Below are 27258 nucleotides of genomic sequence, written 5' to 3'. Positions count from 1 at the left end.
CCTCCCCCAGTTTTCCTTTTTTTAGCCTATACTGAAATCCTCTTTAAGTGACCATTTCTATTCCTCTTTAAATTGGTAATTACACAGAATTCATTCTTTGCTTGGTCCCTAAATTTATGAACTTGCCACTTTTACCTTAAAATAACTTTTAAAATTACAGAATTCACCTTTTACTGTTTCCTCAGTACAAAATCAGTGCATGTACGAGGCAAGCCTGTGAGTTCTGTCTTGTTGCCTTGGGTCACCTGCTTCTGCCAACCACCCAGTGTCCTTTCACAAGTCTCTCCTTTGGGTGTAAAACAAAGAATTGAATCAGATTACCTTCCAGATTATCTCCCAGTCTGAAATTCTGACTCCGTCGTAGATGCTGAGAGGTAGAATAGCAAAGAGTTTAGAGCTTGAAGGTTTCAAAGGCATGTGGATCTTGGTGTTTTATTTATTTATTTATTTATTATTTATTTATTTGTTTTTTTGAGTTGAAGTCTCACTCTGTCACCCAGACTGGAGTGCAGTGACCACTCCCAGCCACCGCAGCCACGACCTGCTGGGCTCCGGCGATCCTTCCGCCTCAGCCTTCCGAGTTGTTGGAACTACAGGCGCGCGCTACCACACCCGGCTAATTTTTTGGTTTATTGTAGAGATGAGGTCTTGCCAAGTTGCCCAGGCGGGTCTCAAACCCTCAGGCTCAAGCAGTCCACTCACCTCAGCCTCCCAAGGCGCGGGATTACAGGCTGAGCCACAGAGCCCGGCTTCTATATTTATTTTGAGTCTCTTATACTTGGACAGAAAATTAGAATTGGTATAATCTTCCTGATAGATTTAAAAAAAAACTTTTATTATTTGAAGTATCTTTTATGATAACACCTTTTCTTTTAAACTCAGTAATATAATATAATATAATATACCTGCACAATCTTTCTTTTGGTTAATATTTGCATACTGTATCTCTTTCCATCATTAAATTTTTTGTTTTTTTTTTTTGAGTTGGAGTCTCACTTTGTCGCCCAGACTGGAGTGCAGTGGCCGCTCCCAGCCATTGCAGCCTCGACCCGCTGGGCTCTGGCGACCCTTCTGCCTCAGCCTTCCAAGTAGCTGGAACTACAGGCGCGCACTACCACGCCCAGCTCATTTTGATTTATTGTAGAGATGAGGTCTCGCCAAGTTGCCCGGGCTGGTCTCGAACCCGTGGGCTCAGGCAATCCACTCACCTCAGCCTCCCAAAGGCGCGGGATTACAGGCTGAGCCACCGAGCCCAGGGGATCTTGGTCTTTTAAAGATGAGAGACTGGTAGGGTATTTCCCTCTCTAGGTCTCTGTTCTGCCATCTGTAAAATGAGGATAAGAATACCTACTGCTCAGGACTGTTATGAGGATTAAAGGTGATGTCTCATATAAAGTATTTACATGATACAATTGTTACATGGTAATTGCTCAGTAGAAGCAATGGTTTTGGCCAGGCGCTCTGGCTTGTACCTATAATCCCAGCACTTTGAGAGTCTGAGGTGGGATGATTGTTTGAGGCCAGGAGTTTGAAATCAGCCTGGGCAACATAGCAAGACCTCACCTCTACAAAACAAAATAATAATTTTAAAAAATTAGCCAGCCATGCTCAGTGGCTCAACCTGTAATCCCAGCGATTTGGATGGCCGAGGTGAGTGGATTGCCTGAGCCTGTGGGTTCAAGACCTGCCCGGGCAACTTGGCGAGACCTCAGCTCTACGATAAATTAAAAAATTAGCCGGGCGTGGAAGCGTGCGCCTGTAGTTCCAGCTACTTGGAAGGCTGAGCGGAAGGATTGCCAGAGCCCAGCAGGTCGAGGCTGCAGTGGCCGGGAGTGGCCACTGCACTCCAGTCTGGGTGACAGAGTGAGACTCCAACTCAAAAAAAAAAAAATTCTGAAAGGGAAGATACCCACACAAGACATATTACATTTAGGAGAAATACAAAGTTGGAGGAGGTTGATGAATTAAAATGCATCTCAGGGATATTATAATTATTGACATAGCTGATATGTTAGAATGAAATTCTAGAGAATTGATGACCCAACTATCATGGAGGTTGAAAAGTCAATGCCTGGTTTATCTTCAATCTGCTAGTGACAACAATTACAGTCTCTCTCCCCTTAGCAGAGCTGTTGTCATATATTTAATCAGCCCTGCATTTGACCTCTTTGCCCGTCTCTGCTACTACTGCTGATGACTATACCTAGAGGGAGACAACCAAGGAGACTGTCTAGGGTAGGCAGAGTAATAGAAATAATCCCTAAGTCCCCTGCTGGAAAATCAGAAATTATTTCTACTGCCTGTTTTCCTTGATCCCATACCCAGTCCTCTCAGTTACTCTTCCCTGGTCAATGCTGTGGGAAGATCAAACTCTGCCCCTGGCTGGCATTGCCTACAAAGTGCCTTGGAAGCTGAGAGCATTTCCTTCACAACTCTTAGAGGCCGGACTGGTTGTATCGACCTAGAAGTTTATTGAATAGGCAACCCCAGCTCTGCCATTTACTTGTAGATTAATTTGCCCAAGATCACAGGTAAGTGGTACCACTCCACCATTTATCTGAAGTGTGATCTTGGGCAAATTAATCTTTCAGTACCTTAATTGCCTCATCTGTAAAATGCAGATGATAAAAAGAACTGCGTTGTGAGGTTTATGTGAGTATTAAATGAATAGACATTAAATAATAGACAAAATATTTGTGACACAGAAGTGCTGCATGAATATTAACTCTGGTTTGAATTATTGTCATCATCATTATTATATTATTATTATCATCATTATTATAACCTGCAGGCGACTCAACACTTTCTAACAAGCTATTGATTTTATTATTTATTATAGCCATTTTGTATTGCCTGTCTCCCCTTTCTCAGCATTTTTTTTGGGGGGGGCAGATTCTTCTTTTTTCATAGGCACCTATCCTGTGATCTTTTCCCCAAATTTATCCACTGAAGTAGGCCCAGCACCTAGAATAGTGCCTGACACATAGTTGGTACTCACATAATATTTATTGAATGCTTGCAGAAATGAATGAATGAATGGGCTCAGGTGATATGACTGCCCTCTGACTTCCATAGCAGTTATACTTCTCTCCACAGTAGGCTTCAGTGACTGATCTTCAGATGGTGGTTTGAAATGGGAGGAGAATGAGATACATGCTCTCAGGTTCCAAGACCTGCTGTTAACAGTTCCCAGGTTTTATGCCCACTGCACAGAAAAGTCAATGCACTGAGACAACAGTCGTTGCAGTAGAGAAAGAGTTTAATGCAGTAGTTGCAAAGTAGCTGAGTGAAGAGGATAGGAGGTGTTTCTCAAATTTGCCTCCTGGAGAACTCAAAGGCTAGAATTTTTTTATGAGTAATTTGGCAAGCAGGGTCCAGGAACTGGGAATGCTGATTGGTTGGGAATGAAACCAGAGAGGTGTTGAGATTGTCTTCCTGGCTAAGTCAGTTTCTGGGTGGGGTTCATAGGTCATTGGTCCAGTTGTCATCAAATGGTCTACCAGATTGCAGAATATGAAAAATACCTCAAACATCAGTCTTAGGTTTTGCAATAGTGATGTTATCTTTTAGGAGCGAGTCTTGTGACCACCGACTATATGACTCCTAAACGATAAAATTAGGGAAACAGGCTAGGAATAATGGCTGGTTACTGTTTAACTAAGCTTATAGGTTAGAAAAATTTACCATCAAGGAGGCCAGCATAATCTGAAGATTCCAGAAGGCCTTCATGAAAAATAACTTCACCAGTCTTGCTGCTGGCCCCAGGAGCTACAACATGCATGGAGAAAGAAAAAGTCAAAAAGAAAAGAAGTATAACAAACATCTTATGATTTAGTCATGCCTACATCTTAACAAAATTTGGGTTGCCCATTACAATTTTAACCTTGTGGTCTTTTATTAATTTTATGAAGGTGATTTACTGTTTATAGGCCTTATTATCTGTCAGAAAATAAACTGGGAAATTTTAGGTATGTGTGTCAATTAGATTCTACATACAGTTATGCTCAGAAGAATCAACCATTTTATATAAAATCCAAAATTAGTTTGACTCTGATTGGTGATGCTGAATGAATAACCAAGCAGCCCTATTAATAAATGAAGTTTAATGTTTCTTGAGCTTAATCATTTCTTGTGGTTTTTAGTTGAATCCAAGGCCTGAGAGCCAAAGAGCCTTTTAACTACTATCACCTCAGATAGTTATCTTTTCCACTTAGCTTTATTCTTTTCCATTTTAAAACACTGGGAAACATTCCCAAAGTGCATTTTCAAAAGAAAAATTTCCACCAAAGCTCAAATTTGTGCTAATCTAGTTAAGAAACATAATTCTTGGCATCCATAGAACAAGGCCCTCTTGTTTTACTTCTCCAGCTAGATATAACTGTCCCCATGGGCAAGTCTGTGTTTCTATACTACGCTTCACTGAATTTGTTCCCTGAGGACCAAACTGTGTGTAAGACGATACTCATCCCAACATGCCCACGTCTGCACTGAGAAGCAAGGTCTATCATAGGCGCTGACATTATCAGCGGCTGTCAAAGTGATGTGTGTGTAAAGCCATAATCATAGGGCTGTCTCCGCGTGCATGCCATTAACCTTTCTGTGATCCAAGTAATTCTAGAGATAAAACAATTTCATGAACCTGAGGTCTTACTGCATTAACAACTCCTTTTGCTGCCTTTGAAAGAGAAGCTCAGATACTGGAAGGATGTCGTTTGGTACTTGTTAGTTCTGTGGGTCCCTCCTCTGTTCAGCCTTATCTCAGTGTCCAAACTCCTTACTCACATCCTGTTGCCGTCAGCAGTGCCCACGGCTTCTTGATATGCTAGGAACTGTCTAGACGCTGTTTGGAGATTGAGAACCTTTCGTGACAGTTTCTTGGTGTTTATATGAACAATTTCACTTTTCATGTTACTTGAAAGATTTCCAAATGATATGTGGGAGGAAAACAAAAAGTGAGTGTGTTAATTAAAAAAAAAAATGACGACCTTATATATTTTGGAAAGATACTCTACTCGGAGCCACACTTCAGAGACTTGAATGGCTGGCCTCTATTTTTCTCTAGAACATCTAGAAGTGTGAAGAATATGATCAAACTGATTAAGGCAGCCTGTTCTTTCATTATTGCTGGCAGGTGCTAGCTCATTCCAAAGTTCACAAACATCAATTACAGGGAACACTATTTCCATAGGCCATTCACTATGCCTGTCTGGGTTCACAGAGAGTAGGGAACACTTCTCAATGTTATCACCTTTGATTTCTCAGCAAGTTACAGGTACATGTGCTTGAACATATGTTCCTCTAATGGAGGATGTATACCTCTCTGCCTGTAAGTTGTTCTTAGTAAAAAATGTGGAGTAGGTAAAGTAAACATAGGCATGGAGTTTTCTGCTGGAAAGCTTTCAGAAGACTTGTGTGATTGTGTTCCACCCTCAAAGCCGGGGCTTTGACCAGTCATGATAGGGTTAAGGTTGTATCATCTAAAAATTAAACTAGTGGCCAGGCGAGGTGGCTGAAGCCTGTAATCCCAGCACTTTCGAAGGCCAAGGTGAGAGAATTGCCTGAGCTCACGGATTCAAGACCAGCCTGGGCAACTTGGTGAGGCCTCATCTCTACAATAAATAAAAAAAATCAGCTGGGCATGGTAGCGTGCACCTGTAGTTCCAGCTACTTGGAAGGCTGAGACAAAAGGATCACCTGAGCCGAGCAGGTCAAGGCTGCGGTGGCCGTGAGTGTGCTACTGCACTCCAGCCTGGGCAACAGAGTGAGACTCTGACTCAAAAAATAAAATAAAATAAAATGAAATGAAAGTTAAACTAGCCAAAACCTACATGAAATGGAGAGATTGGCTGCCTATAGGAGCAACCCAAGAAATTGTATAGGTGAGACTGAGGGGCTTGGGAAACACCTGATGCTCTAAAAAGTAATTTGAATGTAACTAAATGGAGGAGGGATAGAATATGATTATAATCAAGAAAAAAATGGTCAAATCAACTGACTTCCTAAACACCATTTAAAGAGTATGTGAAAAAAAACAAACAAAGGATGCGCAGATGCTCAGTGTGGAATCATTATTTTGGCATGTTTACCCAGGACTACTGGGGGTCGTGGGGTAAAGATTGAATCTGATGGACAGAAAGATCCAGTCACCAGAGATGGGGATTCAGTTGTAGGACAGGAGTGTTGTTTTAATCAGGTCTCACCATGGCCTAGAGGAAATATCCCTCAAGATCTCTCTCTGCTCTGATCTGATTTTGTGCCATGAGTAAACATTCTGGTTTCTAATCTGGCTCTTTCATATCCTGAAAACGTGAAAAGGATACCCTAGGTCTGACCTAGGAAAGTCCCTCACAGTGGATGAGTACATTGGCACGTCTGGTTATGCACCCACCTTTTGGAAACTGGTGTGAGTTCACCTCAGTGATTACAAACAATTCTGTGTGGCCTGACCGAGTACATGCCCAGAATTCTAGAAATGAGGGATAACCCCTGGGGAGGAAGAGCAGCCAGGCGTTCGGAGAGGTCTCATAGCTCATCATATCAATAACGGCCCTGTCTGATCAGACCCAGTTAAATTCACTGAAGTGAGCAACAAAGGCATTCAGCCTGTTCTTTCGTCAGAGAAGACTGGCTAAAGGCCATAGTCCAAATATGTCGGTGATGTTAGGAACTCTAAGATGGATAGGACAGAGACCTAGACCTATTGAGTGGAACTGCTAAATAGACACATGATTTGTCACCAAAGAGTTTGGTCAGAACTTTCAATACGGCTGACTTAATGGTGGGATATCAAGTTAGATTGTGAAATACCTATTTTCTCTGTTCGGGGGTCAGAGTGCTTCCACCCCCCCCCACCTCCCACCCCCCCACCCCCTCCCCCCAGATCTGGAAAATGGATGGAACTGAAGGAATGGATTAAAGATTTATCAGTTCTATTTTTGTTTCTAGTGCTTGGGGTGGGGGTGGGGAGCTTAAGCACAAGAGACTTAATTAGCTCATTTAGAAAAATTTAGGGATTGAACTGGCCTCAGGCACCGCCTAAGGCATGGGATGCAAATGATATTACCAGGACCTGGTTTCTCTCAACTTGTCACTCTGATTCGTGTTTCCTTGAGTCTCATGCAGGTTCTCTCCTACTGAGGTCAGCAGATGACAGCAGCCATTCTCGATCTTCCTTTCTCAATACTTTACAGCAGGAAAGAAAGAGTCTCTCCCACAGAGCCCTTAATTATAGTTTGGTAATGTGCCCATCCTTGCACTTATCATTTGGACCAGGAATATGATTCTCTCATTGGTCAGTGTCATTTGATCCCTCTTGAGACCAAAAGTGGAGATGCTTTTGTTAGAAGTGCCTGGATAGATTCCCCAGATAGGTATTAGAATAGAGTTTCCAGGAGAAGGATGAATAGATATTGAGTAGGAGTCTAGGGGAGCTGATGATTTGGAGGTAGAAGAAAACCAAAGCAATAACATTTTCTGTGACTTCAGGAAAGATGTATGAACTGGACATCAAGATAGGAATGTTGCAATGTTATCATCACTCCCAAGACTCACTAACTTACTCTAGAACATACATTTGAGTGACTCAGTTATTCTGAATATTTACTTTACCTGATTCCCATATCCAGTGTGAATAATTGGTCATCTTCCTGACAGTGTCACCACCATTATTATACTCTTGGTTACATTGCATCTACCACTGAATGTCCTTGTCACTCAAAAAACCCTGAGAGGTTGTTTATGTAGGATATGCATACAATATTCAATCCTGTACTCGTACTAGCTTTTGAGTCCATTTAAAAGAATAGCTGAAATTTGAAATTATATATCTGTACCTCTTTCCCAGATAAGAGGTCATATTATATTTTGAGGAATTCTCACTAAAAACAGCTTTCTAATCAGAACACAGACCAAAATTAATGATTAATGAAATTGAGCATATTTTCATGCTGGGGGGTTATTTTTATATACTGTTTTGTAAAGTAACTGTCAAGTACTGTGTCTATTTTTCTATTTGGTCACTTGTCTTTTTAAAAATTGATTTGGAAGAGCTTTTTGTATATATTCTGGGTACTAGTAGACTTTTGTTGGATAAATGTATTACTATTATCTTCTCTCGCTCTTTAGATTATATTTTCATCTTCTTAGTGATATCTCTTAATGATTAGAACTTCTTAATTTTATCTGCTTTCTGCTTTTTTCTTTATTGTTAATATTTTTTGATTAGATTTAAGAAAATCTTTGCCCACTCTGACACCATCAAGATGGTCTCTGGGTTTTTCTCTACCCTGTTTTATATTTCACTGTTAGATCTGCAATCTATCTGAAATTGATTTTTGTTACAGAAGATATAGGGGTCAAGATACATTTTTTTCTTCCATATAAATATCTAATTGGCTGGACGCAGTGGCTCATGCCTATAATCCCAGCACTTTGGAAGGCCGAGGCAAGCAGATTGCTTGAGCCCGGGAATTCAGGACCAGCCTAAGCAGTTTAGCAAGACATGTCTCACAAAGAAAATAAAAAACTTAGCTGGACATGGTGGTGCATACCCGTAGTCCCAGCTACTGGGGAGGCTGAGGCAGAAGGATTACTTGAGCCCAAGAGATCAAGGCTGCAGTGAACTGTGATTGAGCCACTACACTCCAGCCTGGGTAACAGAGTAAGACTCCAAACTCAAAAATAAACAAATAAACAAATAAATATCTAATGAACCCAACTATCCCGTTTCTAAGATGGCATAGTATTGCTCAGGGACTGTACTTATCAATGGTAATTTTTGCCTAATATCCTTTCTGTTGTCTTCATTGTGGGATTTGACATATGCAGGTGGAATGCTAGAGTTCATTCTGTTTAAGAATATAACTTTCTCTCAAGTTACTGGGAAAAGTTGAAGAATGAAAGTGGTCCTGGCTTTGCATTATATTAATCAGGATGCACGCTCAGCTGCTATATAGCAGTGGGTTAAGCAACACAGAACTTTATCTCTCATCAAATAACTCAAGTAGTAGTCCAGGGCTAATTTGGTGGCACTATGATATCACAAACCCAGCCTCCTTCTGTTTTTCTTCTTTATGACTCAACACATGGTTTCTACCTCATGGTCTGTTCCGATCTTTGTCACTATATTCTCATTCCAACCAGCATTTAAGGGGAAAATGGACTTCATGGTAATAGTAATCCGGAGGTTGAGTACATTACTGCCATGTCTGTCCCCTTGGTCAGAGCTTTGCACTTGGCCACATCCAATTGCAAAGAAGGCTGAGAAATGCAGCCTTTAGCTGCGTGGTCATTATCGCAGCTGAAATTCAGGAATATATTACTAAAGGAAAAAAGGGTGAATAGTTATTGATGGTCAGTTGGTTTCTGTCATAATACTCTCCATCTATCATTGTAGATTTTTCCTCACTGTTCTCAGTCTGATGCAAAGAAACATAGTATTGATTATCTAAAGGTAAATATCTATTTGGAATTGATTTTTGTTACAGAAGATATAGGGGTCAAGATACATTTTTTTCAAGTCATTACTTGATCCTCTTTACATGAAGGTCAGCAGACCCTCAGCAGCCTCGTCCTGTATTGTTATCTGTTTTGGGGTCCTTTCATGAGGACTTTTTAATTGGAAAAGATCATGCCAATCACTTTTACAAGTGAGAGACATATAGGGATGACATCTCCATGATCATCCTGCAAGATGGTGGCAGAGCTGGAATTAGAATTCAGAGTCTTGCTTTTCCATCAGATGCCTTTTCCCACCAATACACAATGGATTTGCATTTTCTTTATCAGTTACTCAATTTGCCCAATATTGAGTAGCTACCAAAAATTCAGAATTTGGGAACAGGAGGTACTAGAAGACCTGATACATGGGTGGAAAGATTGGTACTTTTCACATGATTCATTTGAGGAAAAAAACCCAGTTTTTACTTATAATATAATAATATGAAGGCACTCAAGCACATGATGCACTGTGCAATTTTTGCCCTATAGTGAGTCTGACAGGTGGGGTTGATGGTCAGAGTTAGTGAATGTGTACCATTCATTTTTAAGAAAATAATTTGGGCTGGGCTTGGTGGCTCAGCCTGTAATCCCAGCACTTCGGAAGGCCAAGGCAAGTGGATTGCCTAAGCCTGCAGGTTCGAGACCAACGCAGGCAACTTGACGAGACCTTGTCTCTACAATAAATCAAAAATTAGCCAGGCGTGGTGGCACGTGCCTGTAGTTCTGGCTACTTGGAAGGCTGAGGTGGAAACGATCGCCAGAGCCCAGCAGGTTGATGCTGAGGTGGGATGATGCACTCCAGTCTGGGCAATAGAGTGAGACTCTAACTAAAAAAAAAGAAAAGAAAAGAATTTTAATTTTCTAAGTGTCTCCTAATTAGAAAGTAAATGCTGATAGCACTATCTTATATGTAAAGACATTTTTTGTTCAGTCCTTAAGTAAATAAAGAAGAGAATGATTTCAGGATACAGAATTCATGTAGCATTTAGTCTTATGTTCATTTATTTTTTTCTTCTGAATCTCATTAGCTGCAACTCTAGATTTTAAGGTATAGTTCAAAAGGTAACTTGTCCACCATTCCTTTAGTTTGTTTTCTCAAGTGTAAATCTGATGTGTTATTCCTCTTATCATTGACTCCTGAAGGCCCTAAAGCTCAGTTCCAGACTCCTTTGCCTGGCATGTCAGACCTTCCATAATCATGCCCCTATTTACCTGTCCCATCCCTCTGCTCACCTCCCACCCCACATTCCCTACACATACCCCTCTCCAGCCCTACTGAGCTATTTGCAACTCCCCAGGGCATCAAGCACCCTCTCGCCTCTGTGTGTGCACAAGTATTCTTCCTTCTTTCTGCCCACTTCTTATCTTGCCATCACCCAGCCATCTCTCCTTCATTAGGTCTCAGCTAAAACATCGCCTCCTCCAGGAAATCTTTCTTGACATCAAGACTGGATTGGGTACTCCTTCTTTGCTCCCTTAGCACCCTGCCTCTTGCCTGTTATGGCTGTCATCAGCCTGTGCTCTTTACTTGGCTGTTTGCCTTCAGGTGTCCCAGACAAGACCAAAAGTTCTCGAGTTCCCAGTTATAATATCAACAGGGCAGGCCTTCTGTTTTCACAGCTGTACTCTGGGAGCTTAGCTCAATAAATATTTTTTGAATGAATGAATAATGTGTCACTTATAATTTGTTGCTTTCTTCTATTTCCTCAGAATTACAACCGGCCTCCTGTGATGGCATTAGCCATCCCCATTGCAGTGAAATTCCTCCACAGAGGCAACAAGGAACTGTGCAGGAATATGTCTAACTACCTGTCCCTAGCTGCTATCACCAAGGCGGAGCTCCTGGCTGACCACACGGAAGTTTTCATAAAGAGCATACTCCAAGGTATGGTGCAAAGGCTGAGCTTCAGGACGTGCTTTAGGAGTCGTTTAAAAGTATTTTCATGAAACATTTATGGTTTGAGAAAAATGAGACCTAGAGTATTTAGAGGCAGGTTAGTTTCTGCTTTGCTGCTAGGTGACTTAAGAGCATGCAAGTCACATGGGCTGTCTGAGTGAATCTGTCTCTCCCCATGGCAAATGAATTACTTGGACTCATTAGATGAGTTGTAAGTTTCCTTCCAACTCCACATTTCTCACTTGGGAAAACTATGTTTTCCAGGCTTCTGGTCATCTTGTCCAGCTACTGGCCATGGAGAGCTTATCTCTATACATCAAGTGGAGTGTGTCCCACAGCTTTTGGTGGTAGATGGAAAACCTCTTCTTCATTTGGTTTCCAAAACCACAAAATATCTTTTGTTAGATAAAAGACACCAGAAAACATGTAATGATGCCTTAGATGTGTATATGACTTGGTACTGGTTTACAAGTGTGTTAAGTATTAGTATGAAAAATCATATCAGGACACCTCTGGTAGTTGTTCCAACATTTGAATGGAAGAGAAGGTCAAGTTAGTCCATGCAAAATATTCTCCGTGTCTTTTCTTTTTGCATTTGGTTGCAGATCTATCAGAAACTATGTTTTTTGGATGTGGGGTCAGAGAACAAGAGATGGTATTGTTTGATATGTTCCCTCATTAATAAGAATGTGGGAGGTTCATGAGTATCTCAGCTCACAGTTTACTGACACAACCCTCCATATGCTTAGATTGGACATTAATCCCCTGTAAAGTGCTCACAGTCCAAATATTTCTTAGGGTCCCCAAAGGTGTCAAGGTGTCCTACGTGTGCTTTCTTCCCAAGGTCTCTTCCCAAGACCAGCCCCCAAGCCCATGCTGCTGTTCCATCCATGCTTCCTCACATAGCATGCTGGGAGGCTGTTCTTCCCTGCCAGAGCCCAGCAGACCCTGAGGCTGTTGCAAAAAGTCCCAGAAATGGACTTGACTCCTAGGGACCCTATGCTGCCCTGCCAGCGATGGCAGCCTCTGCACCTTTATGCAGAGCCACCTGAAGCTTCAGGAGCCACCAAGTCCTCAGCCCACTGACTGCCTGTGACAGGATGGGCAAGAACACCGGTCTTTCTCTTTGGTCTTACACAAAGGCCCCAGAGCAGTGCCAAACTGTGTTACCATGTTTGTATTAAAACAAATGGCTGTTTCGTCTGAAACTCTCTTTTGTTTCCCTGGGCTCGACTATCTCCCCAGGAATTTGGGTTACCAATAAATTAGTCCTCCATTGTTCAAAATACCTACTGCCTTCCGAGAACTAAGGTTTTGTTCCTAACTTAAGCTCTTTGACATTCCTAAGGCAGGTTCTTAACCCCACCTCCAGATTTCTGACCAGCCACCCAGTGGTCTGCCAGACACTCAGATATATCTCTGCTCCAGTGTGATTGTCACTGTAGTCTATCACTCAATCTGTGCTCCTGCTAAAGATTTGACATTATTAACACTAGTCAGTATTTTCATTTCTCGTTTCCTTTGACCGAGTTGTTCATTTCACTTTATATATGATGTTGAATTTGCTAAAAGTCCAGAAAAGCAATTATGCTTTTTTTTTGCCACCTTGGCTACATTTTTGGAACAGATTTTATAGATGTTACAAACACTTACACACACCACACATTTTAAAACCATGATAATCAGACTTGTAAGTAACAGATTTATGAAAAAAAAATTGAATTAGCTTCATATAGCTGCCAAGAACTTAGCTCATCTATTTGTGTTTTTTTTTAAGGCTTTTTCAGTGACAAAGAAGTCTTTGAAACACAAAATACATTTCCTAAATTCACTGCAAGCATTTGAAATAAACAAATGGTTTGGTTTATTTGATCTGGCACTATGAAAACTATCATATTATAGATGGTAATTTGACCAATAAAGGGGTGGGGCTGCATATTTCAGGGTTTAGATTTTTAAGACCAATGTAACTATAAAACTCTATTATCACTCACATGAGCCCATCAAACTTTGAGTTGCAAAGCAGAGGGGATATTGCTGTCTCTGAGAAGTACATTTTCTGCTCTGTAAATCTTTGTCTTACATCCCCTGCCAAACAGTGTTAGGACCCACCGCTGGGATTTTTTTTTTTTTTTTTACATTACCTGTAGTTTTCTCCCCTTTAGGCCTTCTTCTTTGACTTATAGTATATTAATCCTCATTTTTTCATATTTCTACTTCTACAAAAACATTGGATGGTCATCGCTTCAACTATGATACTAGCCATTATAACAGCATTAATAATAACATCAATGGCTAAAATGTGTTGCATGTGTTTTTTTTATGTCAGATACTGTCTTAAACCATGTATACCCTTTGTATTATTGAATGCCCATAAGAATCTTATAACAGAAGTCCTATTATTATCCCATTTTATCAGTTAGTAGTATTTTTAGTAACAGAAACCAACAGGTATAAATGGCTTGATGGTTAAAAAAAGAAAGAAAGAAAGAAAAGGAGAAGGAAGAGAGGGAAAAGGAGGAGCAATCTCTCCTCATTGGCACAAGAACCTGAAAAACCCATGAGTATTCCAGACTTCCAATATGGCTGACTCAGGTGCTCATCTCTGCTTCTTGTGGATGGTTTCACTTCCATGCTCATGGTGTGGGCCTCATAGCTTCCAGCTAACATCTTCATGTACACCTGTTAAGCAAAAGAAAGTCCATAGTCTCATTTTCTCTGTTTGACCTGACACAGGACACACAACCATTTCTGAACTAATCCATCATTGTTGCCAGGGAATGCTGTACTTCAGTTGGCCCCACTTAGGTCATGAGCCACCCTCAAAGCAGGAGATGGGAGTCAGCTGCAGCAGAGCCACATGGATGAGGAGTAGAGGAGTAGATTCCCCAAAAGAAACCCAAGGCCATTGACAACTGTGAGTGAATGAATATTGGGGATGGAAAAAAACACAAATGTCCACTGTAACATTTTATAAACAAGCAAGCCAAAGCTTAGAGAAGTAGCAAGATGCAAACCCTGACCATTTCATTTGAAATCCTACCTTTACAATAGAATCTCAACTCCACCAAATACTAGTGGTAATTGTGTCTTTCTGAACCTCTGTTTCCTCATACGTAAACAGAAATGTTGAGACACACGATAATGCCAGAACAGAGTCAACTTTCAATAAATATTAGCTAAGATGGTGATGATGATAATCATGACTGCCTGTCTGTAGTTGAATGCCTTTATAGTGCCAGGGAACTATTTCCTGTGGCAACCCACTTTACCTCTGGACAGATCTGAGTATCCGATATTTCTTCCTTTTGTTGAATTACGAGTTCTCGCCCTGGAGCCTCCCACTTTTGACTAAGGCCCTCTACTTGAGTGATAACACATAATTCGTCTTTTACATGACAATTCGAAAATTGGACCACAACTTTCATATCTCATCACCCCTCCCCTCTGCCGTTCCCTCATTTCTTCCTCAAATATCACATCTTCAGTTTCCCTCTCAGTTCACTCACTTGGCAGGTGATGACTTGATTCTGCAGTCATTGCAAGATGTACCCTGCTCCTCCCCTGCTTGGTTGCTCTTCCCTGACTGCGTTCTGGTTTGCCTGTGGGCATCACACAGCATGGAGTCCATGGCTGAGGACAATATTCCAGCTTCGGTCTTGCCTGTGAGGAGTAAAATGGATTTATCTCCTCTGTCTAGAGGCTATAATTGCCTTAGTGGAACCTAAAACCAAATTTACTTTTTTTGTCAATCATATCTTTGATTTCTATTGACTTCTATTCGAAATCTGCAACTTTTAAAAATATAAATTGTTTTCACATATTCAGCAGTTTCTACCATGCTCTTTGTTTAGTGGGTTTTATGAGTTATATTTAAGTGCTCAATTTTAACCCTTTATGCATTTTTCTTATGAGATTTAACCCATTGCTTTAGCATGCCAAGATCTTATTGGATAATGTTTCTTCCATTTCAGTGTATCTGCAGCTCTTCCAAGGCTCTTTCACCTGTATATTTTATGAGTAGAACCGCTCTGGTCTTTATTTTAAAACACTGAGGAAAGCTGAGCAGATGGGGCCAGGAGAGCCTTGTGTTGTATCAATGGTGTCTGCCCCTTAAGACATGTTGCCATTATTTCATTGGTCATATTTTTTGCAATTGCATTATATGTATGTCTGTCCCTGGTACCTTCTTTATGCTTATCAGTCAATTATGAGAGACTTTTTCCAGTGGGATGTGTATTTATCCCTAATGGGCAAATATTTAAATAGTTCCAACCAATTTTTGCTACTTCTTATTATCAATGATTGTATGCAGGTAAAGTTTACTTTTACATTAAATATAAACACCAATTTATTTTATTCAAATTGTTTATACTCCATTTATCTGTTTTGTGTTTTCTGAATTTTCCCAGTTAAGAGGAAATTGTAAGAGCTCCTTCCTTTTGGAGGAAGGATTAAAGACAAAAGCAGAGTGTTACCTTGATTTGTACTTGAGAGCTAAAGGGACAAAATACCTAAATACTTCTATGTTAAATAAGACAATTGTATTAGTATTTTAAAACTCCCCCACTAAAAAAGATGTAAAAGATGTAAAAATTTTCATTTTACAGGCAAATTTTAACAAATATGCAGAGTAGATCATTACAATCTTACCTAAACTTTTCCAGATAATTGGAAAAGAAGTGCATTCTCCAACTAATTGACCCCCTTTATCATGGCAATAATAATATGCACCACGTGGAATGGATGAGGCTTACATAGATAAAACATCTATACTTTACATAATGCTGGGCTTATAGTTCATCGACAGTTACCATTATTCTTTTTATCATCATCATCACCATCATCATCGTTGTTGTCATTACTGATTGAGTATCTGCCATGTTCCATGTCCATATTAAAAAATCTTTTTTTTTTTTTTGTGTCGGAGTCTTACTCTGTCACCCAGACTGAAGTGCAGTGGCACGCTCATGGCCACCACAGCCTCAACCTGCTGGGCTCAGGCGATCCTTCCACCTTAGCCTTTCAAGTAGCCAGAACCACAGGCATATGCCACCACACCCAGCTAATTTTTTTTTAAATTTACTGTAAAGATGAGGTCTCACCAAGTTGCCCAGGTTGTCTCAAACCCATGAGCTCAGGCAATCCTCTTACCCCCACCTCCCAAAGTGCTGGGATTATAGGCATGAACCACCATGCCCAACTCAGAACTATCTTTATCATGAATTATAGATGCACAAATCATAAATTAAAATCTTAGCAAAATGTCTCTAGAATGCTTAAAGAAAAAAAGGTGATATTTACTGAGTGTTTACTATATACCAGATACTGATCATTTAACCCATGTAATTCTCCAATATCTTATGAGAGAGGAACTATTGTTATCTCCCACTTTATAAAATGCATAACAACCAAGTGAGTTTATCCCAGGAATGCAGGATGGCTTAATGTTTAATCCTCATCATAAAATACTAAAGGAGGGGGGATATTGTGTGATTAGTAAAAGCATCTCATAAAATTCAGTACTCATTTGTGAAAAAAATGCTTACTAGAAATTTTAGAGAAAAGTTTTAACCTGTCTAAAATGATATGTAGTCAAGAGCAGTGACTTACACCTCTAATCCCAGCACTTTGGGAGGCCAAGGCAAGAGGACTGCTTTAACCCAGGAGTTAAGAGGCTGTGGAGAGCCATGCTTGTGACACTGCATTCCAGCCTGGGCAACAGAGCAATACTCCGACTCAAAACAGCAACAGCAACCAAAAAATAAAATAGGTAGATAATGGTGAAACAGAAGAAGCATTCTTTTAAAATGCTACTATGTTTAGACATAAAACAAGGATACTACTATATCTACTTCTATAGCTATGGCATTATAAGCCCTAGCTTAGACAAGGAAAATAAATGAAAGTTATAACAATCAGAAAGGATATGATAAAACAATCATTAGTTCTGGAAAATATGATTTTCTATAGTAGAAAATCCAGATACTCTCCAGTCAATTTTTAGACATAATAAGAAAGATTTCAGAAAAGTTGCTAGAAGTGAGATCAGTTTATAGAAACCAGTTGTTTTACTATATGCCAGTTGTAATAAATTGAAAATGCAATATTATTTAAAGTAGACAAACATACAATACATGGAAGAAATGATGAGATGTATGTAACTTTTGAGAATAAAATTATAAAAGTTTATTGAAAGCAATTAAATAAGCAAATAAACCATATACTATTTTCATGGATGGGATACCTTGATGTAGCAAAGATGTAAATTTTCAGTAGATTTCAGTAAAATTTTAATAACCTAGCAACAGAGATTTTCATGAACGATGGCAAACTGATTTTAAAATTCACAAGTAAGATAAATTGAAACAGTCAAAACAATTTTGCAAAAGGAAAAGGTGAGAGTTGTTGGAGAGGAGAAGGCAGTAATTTCCCTACCAAATATCAGGACATTGTAACATCATAGTAACTAAGACAGGGTAGCACTGGTGTAAGAACAGGCAAATAACACATAGAATAGGCTAGAAAGGCAAGAAACAAACCCAGGCATATGTGGAAACTGAATGCATGCCAGGGGAATCTGTGAAACAGAGAAGGATAGACTATTTAATAAATGCTTCTCAGATAATTGGCCATATCACAACATGCATAAATTAATATCAGATGGAAAAAGGACTTAAATATACAAAACAAATTTAAATCTGTCTTTTAGTAAAATTCAAAATCTGTTAATGATTTTTTTAAAAGTCTGTCAGCAAACTAGCAATATAAGAGACCATCCTTATTCTCATAAAAGGTATCTATAACAACAAACTAAACTAAAATTATACTTATTGTAGAATATTGAATGCTTCCCTTTGAATTAAAAAAAGACAAGGATGTCATTTGAATAATGAATTTGGTTTTTACTTAAATCATATCAGGGTAGTTTGATATTTTGTAAGATCAGAATCTTTTCAGAGGGAAATTTGTATTCAGTGGTCCAAACTTGCCATGTGAAGATGAATGTAATACCTGTCAAGTACTGGAAAATAAAAGCATAAGCAAGGGTTAGTGCAGCATGAGTTAGCATATCTTTCACCAAGAAGCTGACCGAAGTTTTATAGACCCCTAAAATGAGGGTGTCCACAACTGTAAGGGTTTAACTGAGGGCCTGCAGAAAAACCCTTTCCAAATTTTGATCTGGAAATCTGTGGGCAATGCATACCATTGCTATCAAATCTAAAAGCAGTGTTGTCCCTTCTGCATTTCTGAATCAGTGATCATAATAAAGAAATATGCCTCCCATCAATATGCCTTTTATATGGTCCTCTGGCACAAGTCACAGGATGATCTCAAATGAGCTGAAACCTAGGTAGAAAGAGAGTCTTTGGAAAGAAAATATAATGTTATCGCAGCAAGAGTCCAGATTCCTTTCTGAGTTACCAGCAATAGCCTGGAAAAGACTGTCTATTTAATTATGATAAATTCACCTCATTTCTTTCTCTATGTGAGACAAAATTCAAACCACTGATTAGTGAGCTATCTCAGAAAAATGGAGACAGAAAATTGACCCCCATTATCATGGCAATAATAATATGCACCACGTGGAATGGATGAGGCTTACATAGATAAAACATCTATACTTTACATAATCATCGACAGTTACCGTTATTCTTCTTATCATCATCATCACTATCATCATCGTTGTTGTCATTACTGATTGAGTATCGGCCATGTTCTATGTCCATGTTAAAAGACTAGAGGCAGAACCATACCCACTCATAGAGTTTCATAACCCCCAGGGAGATGCTTAACTACGAAAAATTCAAGGCAATTATTCTTAAAGGGAAAGGTTTTCAAGTTAACCATATTACAGATTGTTGGAAAATAATTTATGAATCAAATATTCTGGGAAACAAGCTACTAAGAAATCTTTTTAAGAATATCCAACCTGAATATTAATACACATAGGAAATGTAGTATTGTAAAAAGCCAGTCCAAATATGGCAAGGGATAGCGAGACACACCTTGGAATACCAAAGGACTTTTGAATTGTTAACCAAGTCTTGGAGCTGATATAAGTCAGAGTTTGCACCTTCTTGACTTCACCAGCAGATGTTGCTGTGAAGTAGAGCAAGGCTTGCACGGATCTGGATGTTGTGGGCTGAACTCAAAATGACTTACCCACAGTGGAAGAGAATACTTATATCTATTTTTTTGTTTGCTTATTTATGTTTCAACCCACTGGGAGCAACTTGGAAAAATATTTTTAAGATAACTATCTTATTTCAATATCATTTTTATGGTTTAGAGAGTACTTTTATGAACAATATCTGCTTAGTAACTCTTCAACAAGGTAAGCAAGTCTTGTTATCCCTAATTTCTTGGCTAATTTGAGACTCAGAAAGGTTAGTTGACAGGTCCAACATCTTATAATTATTAAGTCAGCAGATGTTGGTGCCAGGATTTAAATGCTGGATTTCTGACCTAAAGCCTAGCAAACTTTCTTCTAAACTCCAGATTTATAAAACCGAATGCAAAGTTCGGCAATATGAATGCACGTGCTTTCTGAATCTGAGAATATATATAAATTAATATATATAAATATATATTTAATTATGATATAATTATGATATAATTAAATACATATATATTAATATATTAATATATATAATTTCTTTGACCAAGACTTTTAGCCTTAGGAGTGCTATTTCATAAGTGACTTAAAGACATTTTGGAAACATTTGGCTTTAGTAGGCTTCTAAAAGAAGAGCCAGATTTCTAATGTAAGATTTACAAGAAATGAAAAAAAGATCAATTATAATTTTTTGTTCGCAAATCTAATTCTTTGTTAAAGTGAAGTCAGTTAAGTAATTATAAATACCAAGCTCTAAAATTCTACAATATATGCTTAGTAGTCAAATGTTCCAAATATATTTTAAAGGAGTGAATACTTAAAAGTCAATTTATATTGTAATAGTCAAGGAAAATAAATCAACTGTGTTTTGTCCAGAGAAGTTGCTCTGCTGGACACGTATACATATATATTACGGTGATGCACTATCCAAGTTTGCTTGGGACTGAGGGGTTCCCAGTACATGGGACTTTTTTTTTTTGGAACTGGAGTCTCACTTTGTCACCTAGGCTAGAATGCAGTGGCACACTCATGGCCACTGCAGCCTCGACCTGCTGGCCTTGGGTGATCCTTCTGCCTCAGCCTTCCAAGAAGCTGGAACAACAGGCTCACGCTACCGTGCCTGGCTTATTTATGTTTTTATTTTGATTTATTGTAGAGACGAGGTCTCACCAAGTTGCCCAGGCTAGTTTCGAACCCCTGAGCTCAGGCAATCCTCTCACCTCGGCCTCCCAAAGTCCTGGGATTACAGGCTTGAGCCACAGTGCCTGGCCCAGGACATGGGACTTTCAATGCTAAAGCTGGGACAGTCCCAGGACAACCAGAACAGTGAGTCACTCTAGCACACACAAGTAATATTATATATATATATATATATATATACACACACATATACACACACACACACACACATATACATACATATAATTATATATATATATATATATATATGAATTACATACATTTTTTTCCTCCTAATGACTTGAGTCATCTTGCTCAATTATTTTACTACACCATAATGTGGTAATGCCGCCAATATCTTTTCTGGTAAGTAAAACTGTGTGCCAGTGTGCTAACCTAAACCAGCATGCTGCTGTTTCTTTTTGGATATTTTATCTCAGTTTTACAATTTCTTACTCCTTTTACTGATGCCTATATATTTTCAAACTCATTAAATGCTATTGGTTAGTTAAAAAAAAAAAAAAAGCTAGTTAGTTACAAAGTTACTCCTGGCCCTGTTCTCCAAACCTCATGAACAGGAAATCGGCTGTGGTTATTCAGGCCCTATCTTTAAGAGGACACATCATCACTGTGGTTCTGTTACATTTCAGAAGCAGCTTTGTAAGGTCTTTCTATGTACCTCCAGCAGAATCTACAGAAGAACATGAGTGTGATAGGGAAGAGTTACCTCCCAATCTATAGTGTGAAGGGGCCTGACCTCTCCTTCATGGAGAAGAGTGGGTGTGCTTTCAGGGAAGGAGCTGTTTCTGTTCCAGATTCTCAGATCTTCCAAATAACAGTCCTCAGTCACTGCTTACATCATGGGTATCTGGGGAACTCTGACACTTCCTGTTTGGTGGTTGTTTTTGTTTGTTTGTTTGTGATTTGTTTTCTGTGTTACATAGCACATGAATCATCAAATTGGAAAAGACCTAGAGATCATTATTTTCTCAATTTCTTGATTTCTTAGTTGAAAAAATTAAAATGCAGAGAGATGAACTGACACGACCAGTATTTCTTCCATATAATTTCCGGGAAACCAAAGCTTAAAACAACTCTCTAGTTCATTTCTAACTATATTATCTATTGCTGTTTATATAATAGATTAGTCTCTGAAAACTAACTGCCTACTTCAGATGAAAAGTGAAAAAGGTGGGTTTGCTCCAAAACATTGCTTCCATTTGCAACTAGATGCCATGAATTAGTTTTATAAAACATTTTATTTACAGTAGAGCTTTACAAAAATAGTCTTAATAAAATTAATACAAATCCATTTCCCAATATAACTTATAGGGCTGTCCTCTCAAAAAAGTGACATTCGAGTATAACACATAAACTACATTTATATTTGTTAAGTCACCTTCTAGTATAAATATGTTTTCATCATTTTTTGTAATAGGGTACATACCAATAACAATAAACAATGGACAACAAGTCTTATTTTGTTATTCTTCCAATGTAAAATTCATCTCTGGCCAAAACAAAATTAACCAAAGAAAAGTGGAACAATTGTCTTTCTGTTCAACAATACAGTCCTTTTTAATTATTTGAGAGTTTATCTGACAGAGACCAGCATTAATCTGAAAGCACCATGGCATAAAGTCTAGTAACAATATCCCCCAAAGCTTCCTTCCATGTCTTCCCCTCAACTGTTTATTCAGTATTTTGCCGAGATAAATAAAGATTGATCTCAACTCTTTCCTTCATTAGTCTCAAATGTTCTTATTATGCATTGAGGCTTTTTAGACCTTCCCAACTGGCATATATTTTAAATGTGAGTTTCTTTCTTTGGCTTCAAGTAGATTTCACAATACTTAGACAACGTACTGAGCTCCTCCATGTGGCTGGATCTCTGTGACGCCCCAGCCAACGACATTCCCCCGGACGTGACAGGACTCTGCTCCTCCAGTCTCCCTTATCTCTTCATTGCTGAGAACACGGTCCCAGATATTGAAGCCTGTGAGTCTCCCAGAAAAAGCTAATGTTTCATCAAAGCCTCCGCCCACACAGCAGCCGTTCTTTTCTTGGCCAATCTGCAGGATTCCTCCCTCAGGAACACTGTGACCTAGGGCCATCTCGGCAGCGGTAGCCACCAGCTCACCATTTACCCACAAGGACGTGAGCCCTTTTTCTGAATTCCAGGTGCTGCATAGGTGGGTCCACGTTGCCAGGGAAACCACAGCGTCAGCAACCAGTTTGTTGCCCTCTCCACCCACCACGAACACTATGGACTGATGGCTGAGGTAGAGCTGGATCTCATATGGATTTCTCTTGGTGCCATAGGAAAACAGGATGGTTTTGTTTAATACATCAGTGACTTTGACCCAAACGCAGGCACTAAAAGACTCGAGCTTCATGGGTCTCTCCGGATGCACGCTTCCAAAAATCTTCTTGGAACGCATCGGGAATAAAATCGCTGTTTCACAGCCTAGAGTAGCAAGAAAGTAAGAGGAAGAATATGAGAGAAAATATAAATTCATTCAGAGTTATTCTGGCATTAGTTATTTTAACATAAGCATTTTAATGGCTACAATGGAAAACTGTATCAACCCTTTATTATGACAAGAGGTTTCAAGTATAATCTCTGTAGAGCAAAGAAAAAGAATAAGGAAAGTCAATTGTCTTAGTCAATGAAGCATCTGAAGGAAGAAGACACTGTAAATAGGAGAAAGAACCAACTAGTCTAAACCCACAAAATAATAAAAACTATAGCTACCTCCCTCCTAATTAGCATATTTTCTTTCTTACTGCCCTTTTTTTCTTTTGAGTCAGAATCTCTATCACCCAGACTGAAGTGCAGTGACACAATCACAGCTCACTGCAGCCTGGACCTCCTAGGCTCAGGCGATCCTTCCACCTCAGCCTCCCAAGTAGTTGGGACTACAGGTGCCTGCCACCATGTCCGGCTAATTTTTTTTTTTGGTAGAGATGAGGTCTCATTATGTTGCCTAGGCTGGTCTCGAACTCCTGGCCTCAAGCAATCTTCCACCGTGGCCTCCCAAAGTGCTGGGATTACAGCCGTGAACCACCACCCCCAGCTATGTTACTGCTTTTTAAAAAAATGTTGAATTGCTTGAACGGAAGTTGACTTTAGACAGCGATTCTATCATTTTCAAGAATTTAGAGCCCAACCTATTTCACTTTTCTTGCCTCCACCAAGCTCCTAAAATAATGAATCTCATTTTAAAGACAAGAAAACTGGAGCAGAAGTAATTTCTTTATGTTTACACAGCTGATAAGTAGTAAAACTAGGGTTCGAACTTGTGCAGTTACCCTTAACCAGCACACTACATTTCCTCTTAATAATAGAACCCTGGGTCTAGCTAGGAGGGCTGCAATTCACTTGATTTTACTACTCAGGAGCTACGCGGCTTTGGGTGACTCCATAATCTCTCCAGGCTTGAGTGTTATCTATAAAAGGCCCTTCCATCTGCTCCTAATATTCTGCAAGCAACAAGTATATAGCACTCAAGAACTGGGTAGACCAAGGATATGCATAAAGTCTCTTATTTCGTCCACAGGTTTAGAAATACTACTTAAGCAATAAGAGAAAAACTTTGAGAGGAGTGAATTTTTCCAAAGGGCCTAGTGGGAAGACATGTTTCCGCTAAAGAGTACTTAGGAGGAGACATTTGAATTGGGGTGGAAAGTTCAGTAAACTTCCACATTTGTCCATTTCAAGACCACATGGCCGATGGGGGTCTGGAGAGGCCAAAATGAAGACCTCTTAGGTGTCTCTGGGAAATGATGGTGTTAAAACCTTAAACAGGTGAGCTCTGCATTTTATATACCTAGTTGTAAATATTTACATACATATATATAACATTGCCAAGATAAATCATAAGAATTTTATCTTATTAAAAGAAAGAGTTTTTTGTTCTTTTTTTGCTTTTTTTTTTTTTGAGTTGGATTCTCACTCTGTTGCCCAGGCTGGAATACAGTGACACGCTCACAGCCACTGAAGTCTTGACCTGCTGGGCTCAGGTGATCCTTCTGCCTCAGCCTTCCAAGTAGCTGGGACTACAGGCACGTGCCACCACACCTGGCTAATTTTTAAAAAATTTATTGTAGAGATGAGGTCTCACCAAGTTGCCCAGGCTTGTCTCAAACCTGCGTGCTCAGGCAATTCTCTCACCTTGACCTCCCAAAGTGCTGGGATTATAGGTGTGAGCCACCATGCCCAGTCAAAAGAAAGAGTTTTTTCAAATCTTAAATTAGGGCTAGGTATTCACTTTATAACAACCTAAAGAACACTTGCCATGAGACAGCTCTGAAAGGCCATCTTAAAGACTAACTGGTAAAGAGGTGGAACCTGCAGAAACTAAACATTCATGTAAAGTGTAGTAAATTATGTTAAATTTCTGTAGTGGCTAAGAGGTATGCTCTGTCCTGAAAACATCAAACAGATATGGACCTTATCCTAAAGTAATAGTCAAAGAAAATATTGAGATTCAGAAAATAATATAAAAGTAGCTACCATACTAAAGTATGAAACTGGCCCTGTCATTCTTTGGCATTCACTTTTTTATTGAATAATTTGAATTTTTGAAGCTTTTTTAAAAATTAATTTTTAATGAGGCAATGATTCTTTTTTTCAAATGAGATTGCTGGGTGCTTTTTCTTTTCTAGCTGTGTTAATTAAATCAAATAAAAGTCACTGAACAGAAACATCACTATATTCATGAGCATTTGAGATAGTATCTATAAAACTTAAGTACAGTAGTGCTCAAGAGGGCACTTACCAAAATCTAGTTCAGCGATTTCCTGTTTAAATAAGCCCAGGCAGTCAGCATTGCATTCCAGAACATTCCCGGATTGCATCTCAGAGACTCAGAGACTCTGCTTCCCCTCTAGGCCTCACTGACTATAGGAGTTCCTGGAGTGGAACTTGAATGTTGGCAATTTTTTGTGGGCTGCTTTCTGTGACAAGTGATGTAGGCTCCTGAAACTTCTTTAAAATGTCAGAAGCTCTCTCATGAAATGGCTTTTAACTAGTAGGTTTTTCTGATTATATTATCAAAGACCAAACAAAATTAAAACCAGGTTCTTAGAAGGCTGACAACAGAATGATTAGGAATCCCAAAGGAGCCAAGCTGGCAAAGGACCAGGAGAAGAGAAATTAAAGCATGTGGGGAAAAGTGTTATTGCATGGAATAGGAAGTAACATGTTGGCATTTGGAAATACATCCTTCTTCTCTAATTGATATGCAGAGGTGAAGAGAAAAATGAGGGTGATTCTTCAGTTTTTCATGTACAATGACTCTACATGTTTGCAAAACACAAGAACTTTCATCCATTAAAATAGTTGCAAAATTAAAATTTGTCTCCTATCACATCAAGGATCTACTGTCTGTTTGATTTTATGCTTTTTCTCTTCTGAAGCCCTACTCAATATTTAAGGAAATATGCTCTGTACTGATAACAATCCTTAAATATTTAGGAAAGACCGATATTTTGATAAGGTTTCTGTAATTTTAAATGAAACATGTTCTCAAATATGCTTCTTCCCCCTACGCCATCCAATAAGAGTTGTTTTATTGGAAATATAGGGGTCGATGACATTGTCATTATTTCCTATTTCTGAGATTCTCAGGAAAGAGAAAGTTATATTTTCTTACCTAGAACACTGGGTTTTCTAATATAATACAAAATTATTATCACACCACCATTTAGAAATTGTGGCTGTTAAAAGGGTATTACCTGGCTCCAAATCTTCTATTTCTTTCCTTTAAACATCTTTGCAGTGTATTATTTGGGGGACCCACGTCTGTTTGGAGATTCATGGAGTGCCACATGGGACTTTGACAAGTTGTATCTGATTTGAACTGTCTCTCCCCTGTTTGGCCGCATTCTCCGAATCCCTGGGGTCGGGCCGGGGTCCCACATCTCACTATTCCGTGTTGATTCCCAGACCGCAAACCCTCCGACCTCCACTGTTGTGCTAATTTCACAGACCCTGCCTTGGGGACCCCTGGGGAATTCCGCTGACCCTTCAGGAGATCAGATTCAGCATCAAGTCTCAAGGAATGGGCGGGGAGGAGGGGCTGGAAAACGTCCCTAAAAGTTAGTCTGGGCCCCGAAATAGCGCGGGAAACCAGAGCTCCTCTGAAGACCGAGGCAGGACGGAATTAGAAGCCGTGGAAATCCCTAACGGAGGGAAGCTGGGCGGCGAGAGGGGTCACGGTGGACCTCCTGCAACGCCTGGTGGGATCAGATGTCGAGGGCCCTAGACGTCTATTTCAGGACCGTTATGGTTAGGTCCAGAGCTTCCTTTGGGGTTCCTCGGGGCTGGGGAATACTTTTTTTTCAAAGCCAGTTTTCCCGCCTCGCATGGTGTGTCTGAGCTCTGCGACCGTGTGTGCAGAAATAAAGGCGTGTGTGTGTCTCCCTCGGAAAGCGCCTCTTGGAGGTGGCCCGACTTGGCGCAAACAAAGCGGGGGGGGGGGGGGAGGCGGCCCGCCGGGCCTCTTACCTGCCGGCAGCCAGCGCCGGGCGGCCCAGCCCCGCAGGGCGCGTAGGTCCGCTT

At 39.7% G+C, this 27258-nt stretch overlaps 2 protein-coding genes across 3 annotated transcripts in view; one reads left to right on the top strand and one right to left on the bottom strand.

Moving 5' to 3' along the window:
• Positions 1-11622, top strand: part of LOC103274115 (ventricular zone-expressed PH domain-containing protein homolog 1-like) — a 46753-nt gene extending 35131 nt beyond the window's left edge. For both annotated transcript variants that reach the window (XM_021719316.1, XM_008071581.2), the window contains exon 4: positions 11209-11622. In XM_021719316.1, coding sequence (XP_021574991.1) covers positions 11209-11445 — 237 coding nt within the window. In that variant the 3' untranslated portion in view covers positions 11446-11622. The remainder of the gene's footprint in view (positions 1-11208) is intronic.
• A 10311-nt stretch (positions 11623-21933) lies between these two features.
• Positions 21934-27258, bottom strand: part of PTX3 (pentraxin 3) — a 6816-nt gene continuing 1491 nt past the window's right edge. Inside the window, exons 3-5 of the mRNA XM_021719315.1 lie at positions 27032-27255; positions 26433-26837; positions 21934-23180 (exon numbers count right to left, since the gene is read on the bottom strand). Of these exons, the coding sequence (XP_021574990.1) occupies positions 22547-23180; positions 26433-26837; positions 27032-27255 (1263 nt within the window). The 3' untranslated portion in view covers positions 21934-22546. The remainder of the gene's footprint in view (positions 23181-26432; positions 26838-27031; positions 27256-27258) is intronic.

Source organism: Carlito syrichta, unplaced genomic scaffold (genome assembly GCF_000164805.1).
Source record: "Carlito syrichta isolate Samal-C Ts95f unplaced genomic scaffold, Tarsius_syrichta-2.0.1 Scaffold314395, whole genome shotgun sequence".
NCBI lineage: Eukaryota > Metazoa > Chordata > Mammalia > Primates > Tarsiidae > Carlito > Carlito syrichta.
Note: the sequence above shows the minus strand (reverse complement) of the source record. Positions and strands in the feature narration are given on the sequence as shown.